Raw genomic sequence first — 10,281 nt, forward strand, 5'->3', positions numbered from 1 at the left:
TGCGGGAGCCCTCCACCTGTAGGCAGCCAGAGACCCCTGTGCTGCTTCCACTGAGCGCCCAGCTCAGCCCGGGCTGGTCCCAGAGACCGAGCTCACTCAGAAGCCAGATACTAAGGGATTCAAAAAGGTAGTGGTAAAAGGGATTTAACAGAGAAGTTTATTCTGGTGAAACAATGGCTCAAATCCATGCATAGTTCCTTCCTCAATGTGCGTTTTCCATGAACTCCGTGAAGACCCCCTGTATGTGCATCATTGCAAGCTGTGCACACGGGCGAAATCTACCCAGCCTCGCTCTGCTTCCCTCTTGCTCCACCAGGCCTGTGCCAGGGCCAGCTCGGCCCCAGCGCGCAGTAGACTGGGCGCCAGAAGAGCCCCCATCCTCTTCCAGCTCTCCCAGGTGCTGGGAGGCCTTCAGCTACTCACTTGCACCCTCTGGGCCTTCTCCCCCTAGCTTTGAAAAGAAGCCAGGCCCTGGCCCCCTGCACCGTGGGGCTGTAACCCTGGCACTCCCTCCCCTCCTGGGTTGCGCGTCTTACGCCTGCACCCACGTTCCTCGCAGAGAACTTGAAAAGCGCAGCTGGGCACCGGGAGAATGATGCCTGATGACGCAATTCAGAAACAGCCGCTCTCCTGGGTGGGGCTCCCAACGGCAAACCCTGCAAGAGGGAAGGCTGTGCACAAGTGAGCCGGAAGCGTCCTGGAGAAAAGCAGGAAGGGGTGCGGGGCCAGGAGGGAGCCGTGCTCAGTCCCACAGGAGCTCTGGGCTCACCTCGCTGCCCCCGACAGGGCCGCGGCCTGGAGTGCTTGTGCTCGGTGCCTGTCTGTGGGATATGGATTCCCAGGAGCTTCTGTCCTCAGGAGCTTGGCTTCCGGCCACAGGGGTGGGGAAGGGGGGTGATGGGGCCGGGCAGTTGGCCTCTGTGGGTCACTGCACTCTGCAGGTGCTGGCGGTTCACAAAGGGATCTGGGCGCCGGCCTCCTGCGCCCCCAGCACCTGTAAGTCTTGTTTCGTTGTGTGAATGGGGTCAGCTCGTGCCTCCTCAAGCCCCTCTGCGGGCCCTGCCTCCTTTGCCTTCCTGACAACCCTGGCAGCGTTATGGGGCCGTCAGTGCTAGCTGACATGGCTGCTTCAGAGCTGAGACACCTGCGGCGGTAATTAGCCACAGGTTCCCCCAGGGTCAGCAGCAGAGCCCAGAGCAAGGGGAGGATCGTTCCTAAACACGTAACGCTTGCGCACCTGTCACACGCCAGGGGCTGTGCAAGGTGGGGGGACACGGTGTCCAACAAGACAGCCCAGCCCCCTCCCCATCCTCTACCTCTGCCTGCACTGAGAGGTTGCTCCCCGCTGGCCCAGGACAGCAGCAACCTGGGCTTCCAGTCTCCGCCTCCTGCTAACCCTGCACACCTGGCCCGGCCCGCACAGGTGATCGTGTACGTGGAAGACGTCAATGACGAGGCCCCGGTGTTCACGCAACAGCAGTACAGCCGCCTGGGACTACGCGAGACTGCCGGCATCGGCACCTCCGTCATCGTTGTCCGCGCCACAGACCGGGACACTGGTGAGGCCAGCAGGGGAAGCCGGTGGTGTCCCATTGCTCAGTGACCCCCACCGCGAGTCCCCCCAGCCCATTCGCCCCGGGGCATCACCTTTGATGCCTCCGTCGCCCCCATTCAGCTGCTCCCAAGCCAGGGATGGGGGCCGTGGGACTGACTTGCCCACCGCCCCCCAACACACACACCCCACCAGCTGCCCTGGCCCAGGAGTCAGCAGAGGTGTCCATGACATGGGCTTGGGATGCCCAGACTTGTCAGCTAAGCTTCGGCTGGGGGCGGGGCAGGGCCCGGGAAAGGTCAAGGGCGTTTGTCAGAACGCTGGCTCAGGGCTGGGTGTAGGCAGGCTTTCAGAGGAGCAGTGGCCTTCCTGTCCCCCAGGGCAGCCAGAGCCTGCTGAGGTCACAGTGAGCAGGTGCAAAGCAAGGAGAGCACACCCAGGCTGCCGCAGCCTGCAGCCTCTGCGTGGGGCCTGGCCCCAGCAAGGCCGCGGCCAGAGAGGAGCTCTTTCTCGGGTCCACACGGACGCGCGCTTGCCAAGCCGCCCCTGCTTTCCCCAGCCATTGCCCTGCCTTCATGTCAGTTCCTACCCCCACCCCCAGCTTCCGCAGCTCACCTGTGCCCCAGGCCGGGCTGGGAGGGGGAGTGCACCACGATACCCAGGTACCCGGTTCTCCCTCGGTGGGGGCTTCCACGGCGCGGGGCCCGTCATTCCGTGCCGGGGACCCACGTGCATGGCTGTGTCTGGCGCAGGCATGCCTTTGAGAAAATCTGCATTCACCCATTCCCCCCCAGAAAACCCATCAGAGTTTTGCAGGTAGTTTCAAGGGGCTCTCAGATGTCCCGATTTTGTGACCGTTCCCTCGAGATCTGCGGACTTGGGCTAAGGAGTCCCAGGGCTCGCTCTGGGTGAATGGGTGCGGCCACGGCCCAGGGATTGGAGTGGAGGTGGTAGGGAGCCGAGGCACTGAAACCCTTGGGTCAGAGGGATAGGGGAGGGCTGGGCCACCTCTAGCTGGACGCCCCTACTACAAGATACCCTTAATCTCCTCCTCATCTATTGGTCCAAATACCCAGGCCCCAAAGCGGGGACTCCACAGTTCCCGGGGCCTAGCCACCTGCACACCACCCTTGGGGTGGCCTCAGGGCCAGCCCTGGGTGTGGGTCTGGGTGGCAGGAGAACTCCGGGGGCAGTCCCCCCTCCCCCAGCCGAACCACACATCGCCGTGTGCTCCACAGGGGCCGGCGGCCTGGTGAATTACCACATCCTGTCGGGCGCGGAAGGCAAGTTTGAGATTGACGAGAGCACGGGGCTCGTCATCACGGTGGACTACCTGGACTACGAGACCAAGACCAGCTACCTGATGAACGTGTCCGCCACGGACCAGGCGCCGCCCTTCCACCGCGGCTTCTGCAGCGTCTACGTCACTCTGCTCAATGAGCTGGACGAGGCCGTGCAGTTCTCCAACGCCTCCTACGAGGCCGCCATCTGGGAGAACCTGGCGCTGGGCACGGAGATCGTGCGTGTGCAGGCCTACTCCCTGGACAACCTCAACCAGATCGCCTACCGCTTCGACGCCCACACCAGCGCCCAGGCCAAGGCCCTGTTCAAGGTCGATGCTGTCACGGTGAGGACCCCCTACGCTGGCTGCGCGCCCCCTTCATGCATGGCCCCTCGCCTCTGTCACAAAGCGCCCTGGGGCTAAGTATCTCTGCCGTGCAAGCCTAAACGATTGAGGTGTGCATCTCAGCGACCTGCTGTCCTCGCTGGCACTGGAGGAGACAGCTAGCTGTGGTCCTACTGTGCTCACACCGTGCTAGGGCGCTGCAGTCTGGTCACCCCAGATGGGGTGGGGGAGGGGCTCGCCCTGTCATGCGGTTCCATTCCGAGCCCCCTCTCTGGAGGGCACAGCCCCTCCCGTGCCCTGAGCGGCTCCACAGCGCACACAGCCAGCTGGGTCCGCAGGTGAACTCCAGCCCCACACGGGCTATTCAGAGAGCGGCAGAGCCCAGAGCCGGCAGGCGAGGGGCTCCGCCCAGGAGGCGGCCCTGCCCAGTTTGCTGTGTGCCTCTGGCTGCCTGGCTCTGAGGGGCTTCCCACTGACCCCTTGCTGGGTGCGGTGCTGGTGCTGGAGCACCCCCCAGAACACAGGGCGACCCTGCAGTCTGCACCGCTGAACACCAGCAGCCCGAGGACGAGAGGCCCGGGGCAGCGTGGGGACAGGTGCGGGGGCTTCCACGGCCTCCAGGAGCCTCCGCAAGCTTCTCCCGACTCAGAGAGCTCCCTGAAGCCCCACCCCCACGCCCACGCAGGCGTGACTGAGGCACACTTAGCCTGCAGCCCAGCTCCGCTCCCCGGAGGCCGCGGGTAGGGCCGAGGGCCGAGCTTGGTCGTCCTGCCCCCATCCAGGAGCCCACCCGGAGCTGCCTCAGAACAAACATGCTCTCGTTGCCCGGGGATTCCAAACCATGAGCTGCTCTGTGCCAGGAGCCGGGGCCGGAGACCACGTGTGGGAGCAGAAGTGTCTCCTAGCACCCCTGTTGCTGAGGCAATCACAGCCGTTTTAGGAGCTCTGTCCTAGGAACTGGGGCCAAAGACTAGATGTTTGGTTCTCGTTACTTCGACATCACAAGTCGTCTTGTTTCCCTTTGAGCTTGGCCGTTAGGAAGCTCACATATAAATTCTGTGTTTCTCAGCAAGGTGACAGGCGCAGCTGCCTGGCTCTCCTCCCTCAACCTTACTGTCCTGTGTCTCCTGTCAGAAGCCCTTTGAGAATAGGCAAGGGATGGGCCCCTGCAGTGTGCCAGGCCTTGGTCTTTGGAGTATGGGGAGCACAAAGACGGGCTCTCCAAGAGGCTTGGGGGTGAAAGTGGGAATAATCAAGGATGCACTTCAGAGCACCCCAGGGGAGGTATGAGAAGAACTCCAACGGATAAGAAAGCAATCATAACTGGCTGGGAAGCAGGAAGCCTTCCTGGAGGAGGTGGCATCAAAGTGGGATTTGAGAGGGAAGTAGGATTGCACAAACCGTGGCTGGGGGGAAGTCGTGCCAGGCAGAGGGAGTGGCGGGCAGGTGGATAGTGGGCAGAGGCAGGTTTGGCTGCAGCATGGACTGCTGTGGGGAGGGTCTGCCCGGTGGGGGTGCTGCTGTCACTCAGCCACGTGGCCCACTCTCTGCAGGGAGCGATCACCGTCAAAGGCCTCGTGGACCGGGAGAAGGGCGACTTCTACACCCTGACTGTGGTAGCAGATGACGGCGGCCCCAAGGCAGACTCCACTGTGGTGAGTGGGCCCAGGTGGGCGCCCCACAGACGCCCCCACGCCCACGTCTTCACCAGCCACCCAGCATGCGGGCCTGGCAGTGGGCAGGGAGGGCAGGGCCGCGTGCGGGCCGGGTGGGGTGAGCCCCCGGGCTGTGGGGAAGGGGCGGAGGGGCCCACACTGCTGACCGTCTGCATCTCTGCTTTTCCCCGGCTGCCCTCGTCCTGCCCATGTCGGCTGCCCGCAGAAGGTGAGTGGCCTGTGGGCTGGGGCTGCCCCGTACCATCCGTGTGCCCAGGGCGCTTCCCACCCCCTCTGCAGAGAGAGGCGTGTGGCGGGTCCCTGCGTACACCCTGGGTGACCTCCCTGGTCCATCCACTCTGTGTCTGGGGTGCAGGCCCCTTGCCCCCAGGCTGGTCCCTGTGTGTCCTGCCCAGTCCCCCTGGGGTCCCAAAGTAGGAGGTGCACTAACAAAGAAGTAGCTGGAACAATGGAGGGAACCCCGCAGCCTGTGCCCGGCTCCGCTCCTGCCTGGCTGTGGGGCACGGGCGAGGTGTTTGGCCTCTCTGTGCGGGCGGGGCCAGCAGTCCCGAGATGGCAGCTCGGGAGCCCTTGGTGGCATTTGCCCCGCCCCTAGGCTGCCTCTGGGCTCGGGTGGGGGGTGCCAGGGGAGGCCCTAGGAGAGCTCAGGCTGCGCACGGGTCCGGGGGCACCCGAGCACTGCCGGGATGGCCCCTGTGATGACGGTGAGACACTGAGCCCTAGGGGAGGCTGGGGCACGGCTGGGAGGGCCAGATGCCCTCTCCAGTCCACCTGGGGTGTCCTGCTCCAGCCACACGCCACCTGCCCCCACCCACCCCCACCGCGGCCAGCCCAGAGGCCAACCCAGCGCCCTGGTTGAGAACCAAACATAGCCGCCTGGGGTCCCTGGCCCCATGTTCCCTCAAGGTGCCAAGCCCCCCGGCCCTGGCTACACCCAGAGGCCCCCTCCATCCCCAGAGTCTGCCAGGAGGAGCGTGGCTGTGGGGGTCAGTGAACCCCAGCCTGTGGAAGGCAGGGGGCTGGCTGGTGGTGGGCGGTGGCCAATGTCCTGCAGCTCCCAGCCAGAGGATCCGAGCCTGAGAGAGGTTGCGTGGAGTGTGTCTACTAAGCCTCAGCAGTTTCATTTGCAAAGTGGGCCCAGCTGCTCCCCAGCCACAGGGTGCCCTGAGGACTCAGGAGCTGGGCGACGCCCACTGAAGCTGCCCGCACCTGCTGTGGGCGGGGCACTGCAGCCTCAGAGCGCACAGTCCCGCCGGGGGCCGCTGATTCCACAGCGGCTTCGCCCTCTTCCAGGAAACAGGCCCGCCCCGCCGTGCTCTGCCCCGGCTTCCTCTCCGTGGCTCCCACTGCCCCAGCTGCAGCGGCCCCGCCAGCCGCACACCCTGTGCGAGGGCTGGGGCGGGGGCCCACCAAGGGGCCTTCGGAGATAATGTTATTTCCTCCGCGGGGTCAGAACCCAAACCACAGCTCACCTCCACCTGGCTCCTCCCTGGCCCAGCAGCTCCTGCAGGCCCAGAGGGTGGGGAGGCAGAGAGGAAGGGGTGGCAGGGTCCAGGGGCTCTGTCGGAGGAGCTCTGGGTGGCACCACGGGCCACGGGCCTTGGGGGCTAGGGAGGGACGTGTGGGCCCTGGGTGTTCCCCAGACCTTGCACCCATCCTTTCTCCCCCACAGAGGCCCAGGGCCTCCTGCCAGGGTGCTCAGCTGCCCCTCGCCCCCACCTCACCACCCTCACCATGACTGAGTCGTAGTCGCGGTGGGGACCCTGCCGTGGGCCAGGCCCTGAGCGTCAGCAGGAAACCAAGCCCGGACACAGCACCTGGCCTCGTAGGCAGAAGGCAGAGTGAGGGAAAGACCTGATCCGAGGATCAGAGCAGGAAATGTGGGCCCCACGAGAACACCTGTAAGAGGATGTCAGGGAGATCAAGGAGGGCTTCCCTGAGGAAGTGCCTCAGGCTGAGATCCACAGTGTGCTTAGGAATGACCACAGCCAAGAAGGAAGAGCCTTTGGCAGCAGGAACCCCGTGTGCAAAGGCCCTGTGGTGTGAGGAGGCACGGTGAGCCTTAGCAAGCCTTGCCCAGAGCGGGGCATGCGTCGGGGATCAGATCCCAGGGGCCTTGGTGTTTTCGTTCTGAGGAACAGCGGGGGCACTGGTTTTCACCTGCTGTGCCCTGACACCTGCCCCTCCTTCCTCTCTAGCCCCGGCTGGGCTGTCCCTGTCCCCACTGCTCTGAGCACCTCCCCTCCACCACACACCTTGCCCCTTGCTGTGAGTGTGCCCAGGGACCCCCAGACCACGAGGGCAATGGGGCTCGTGCCGCCTCTGATGCCCCGGCGGGCTCTGGAGCTGACGGCTGCGGCCGGCCTCGGGCCCGGCGAGGAGCTGGAGCCGACATAGGCTGTGTCGCGCTCGCCCCCAGGTCTACATCACGGTGCTGGACGAGAATGACAACAGCCCGCGCTTTGACGTCACCTCCGACTCGGCGGTCAGCGTGCCCGAGGACTGCGCCGTGGGCCAGCGGGTGGCCACCGTCAAGGCCCAGGACCCTGACGCCGGCAGCAATGGGCAGGTAGGCGCCCCGGGGACGCGGCAGGGACCAGCCTGTGTGTGGGGACTGTCAGGGCTGCTCCCCCTGGAGGAGGCCGTCTGAACTGTCCCAGACCCCGCTCAGGACCCCCAGGAGGGAGACCAGGCCCAGCCGCCCCATGGAGCTATGCAGCCAGGGCCATGCCTGGAGCTCGGGCACCGGATCCCTGGGGCAGGCCGCAGCCCCGCCCCGCAGCGAGGAGGCAGCAGAGGGCCTGGGTTTTCCGGCAATGCCCCGGGTCCACAGTCCACGCAGCACCTGGTTCCTTGTGAGCCAGCCCTGCCCCCGCAGCCCAGGTGCTCCTGAGGACACACCCTCCCCTTCTACAGCAGGAGGTAGTCCCTCCCTCTAGGCCTGGATACAAGGCGGGGGGGGGGGGGGGGGGGGGGCTCGGTGCTCGCATCACTTTCATCCCTTCCGGGAACTGGGGGAACAGTGGGAGGTTTGGTCACTCGTGTTCGTCCTCACCCCTGGAAACTTCTCAGCAGGGATGTAGGAAGGGCCAGTAGAATCCCCTGGGAAGACAGTCCCCCCGCCCTGTGCCCTGGCCTCCAGGCCCAGGCACCTGCCATGGTCAGTGCCCCTCTGAGATCTCGCCGTCCGCTCTGCTGTGCAGGGCGCTCGCTGAACCCAGGGTCCAGCAGGGAGCAGGTGGCCACCAGCCCCACCCCTCGGCCTGACCTGCCCGCCGCTACTCCTCCCTCCCCCAACCCCTCCTCCCTCCCTCTCCCCCCTCGCAGGTGGTCTTCTCCCTGGCCGCCGGAAACATCGCCCGGGCCTTTGAGATCGTCACCACCAACGACTCCATCGGCGAAGTGTTTGTGGCCAGGCCCCTGGACAGAGAAGAGCTGGACCACTACATCCTCAAGGTAGGGACAGCCCCTCGTCCGCTCTGGGCCACTCATGGCCGGCCGGCCGCCTCCCTGCTGGCACTGGTGCTGTGGGCCGGCCGCACCCCGTGGGGACAGCTAGAGGAGGGTGACCGGGAAGGGGTCTTTTTGGTGCCTGGCCCTGCTGGGAGAGCCTTTGTTTCCCACAAACCCTCTGTGATCTCGAGCCAGTCATTCACTCTGCCAGGGCCTTGGTTTCCCTACCTGTGCAGTGGGCCAAAAAAAAAAGACCCAACCTGGCCTGCCCCTTCCGAGGGAGCCACCAGGGCAGGACTGCTGTCTCAGTGCCGGCCGCGTTTGCAGGGGCTCTCTGGGCTCCAGGAAGTGCTCCAGCAGCCCAGGTGTCATCCAGGCTGCACTGAGACTCCCACGGCCAGGCCCGGCCTCTGCTTAGCATCCCAGCTGGCTGCTGGAAAGCTGGTTCAGGGCTCTTGCCTTATCTGCCAGGCACCCGCTGAGTGCACAGGGCAGGCGGGAGCCCTGGACCAGGTTGCAGGCCCAGGGTCGGGTCAGGCGTAGGGTCAGGAGGTGAAGGCTCAGGCACACCCGAGCCTCCTGCTAAATGAGGATCGCAGGTCAGATACCGACTGGCCGGGATTATCTGCAGCAAGGGCGGAAGCTGAAAGCTCCTGGAAGATTCTACTGCCCCCAGGGCAGGGATGGGTCTGCAAGTCTCTCTGCCCACCCCTCCCACCAAGGGGATCCTGTGGGCTGCACGTTCCTGGTCCCGCCCCCGGCTCCAGTCTTGCTGTCCCCTCCCCCTCCTTGCAGGTTGTGGCTTCCGACCGGGGCAGCCCCCCACGGAAGAAGGAGCACCTCCTGCAGGTGACCATCCTGGATGTCAACGACAACCCTCCCGTGGTCGAGAGCCCCTTGGGCTACAACGTCAGCGTGAACGAGGTGAGGGCACATCCGGCGTGGACAGTGGCATGAGCCAACCCGATGCACCTGCCAACACCTCTGCCAGGCTCGCCAGCCTCTCCCGCCCCAGGGGCAGCGCTGTGATTCTCCCCTACTTGTGCCCAAATGCCCAGCCTGTGTCCCGGAAATCCACAGCTGTTCTGTGGTAGGGGAGAGAGGAGAGAAGGAAGCACTCTCACCTGGTAGCAGACTGCGGCTTTTCCTGGAGGAGCCGCTGTGTGAGGTTGAGGCACCCTGGGAGAGGGAGCACCCCAGCGTCACTGGGCGGTGTGCCAGGGCGGACACTCATGGGAGCAGGACAGCCCGGGGAAGAGCCCAGCTCAGCTGATGGGCTGCGTGCACCTGCACTCCTCCCTTCCCTGCACCTCAATTTTCCTCTCTGTAAACGGGGTTGCCACCAGGGCCCAGCCCGTGTTGGATGCTGACAGAACTCCCACCCTCGCCCATGTGGTCCTCACTGTCGCTCCAGAGCTGAGATGTCAGGAGGTGCAGGTGCAGTCCTTGGCCTCCAAACTGAATCCCCGTCAAGCCCTGTCCTGCTCTCCTCACAGAACGTGGGCGGGGGTACTGCCGTGGTCCAGGTGAGAGCCAGCGACCGTGACATCGGGATCAACAGTGTCCTGTCCTACTACATCACCGAGGGCAATGAGGACATGACCTTCCGCATGGACCGCGTCAGCGGTGAAATCGTCACACGGCCCGCCCCGCCGGACCGTGAGCGCCAGAGCTTCTACCACCTGGTGGTCACCGTGGAGGACGAGGGCACCCCCACCCTGTCGGTGAGTGACGGGCAGCCACGGAGGGGACAGGGTGCGTGGAAGCAGTGGGTCCTGGACAACACGGCCATCGCGCCTTGAGATGGCCAACCTGCAAGTACGTCTGCAGGGGCCATGGAGTGCATGGCGGGGCTGCTGGTCCCCCAGGTCTCCAGTGACCCTGAACCTCTGTTTGGTCCTGCTGGCTATCACAGAGCAGCTGTGTGGGATAGATAGTACAGGTTGTGCCTCTACATCAGGGCCTGGCCCAGG

General features: G+C 65.0%; 1 protein-coding gene across 5 annotated transcripts in view; it reads left to right on the forward strand.

Annotated features, from left to right (window-relative positions):
- CDH23 (cadherin related 23) overlaps positions 1 to 10,281 on the forward strand; it is a 365,671-nt gene that overhangs the window by 291,677 nt on the left and 63,713 nt on the right. For 4 of the 5 annotated variants that reach the window (XM_051823796.3, XM_089313405.1, XM_089313406.1 and 1 more), the window contains exons 30-36: positions 1,424 to 1,559; positions 2,791 to 3,179; positions 4,733 to 4,834; positions 7,275 to 7,424; positions 8,183 to 8,311; positions 9,104 to 9,232; positions 9,805 to 10,032. In XM_051823796.3, coding sequence (XP_051679756.3) covers positions 1,424 to 1,559; positions 2,791 to 3,179; positions 4,733 to 4,834; positions 7,275 to 7,424; positions 8,183 to 8,311; positions 9,104 to 9,232; positions 9,805 to 10,032 — 1,263 coding nt within the window. Of the gene's footprint in view, positions 1 to 871; positions 997 to 1,423; positions 1,560 to 2,790; positions 3,180 to 4,732; positions 4,835 to 7,274; positions 7,425 to 8,182; positions 8,312 to 9,103; positions 9,233 to 9,804; positions 10,033 to 10,281 lie in introns of those variants that run through there. The other variant, XM_089313408.1, reaches the window with a different exon arrangement.

This window comes from Oryctolagus cuniculus, chromosome 15 (assembly GCF_051225735.1).
Source record: "Oryctolagus cuniculus isolate XC-2025 breed Fujian yellow rabbit chromosome 15, ASM5122573v1, whole genome shotgun sequence".
Lineage (NCBI taxonomy): Eukaryota > Metazoa > Chordata > Mammalia > Lagomorpha > Leporidae > Oryctolagus > Oryctolagus cuniculus.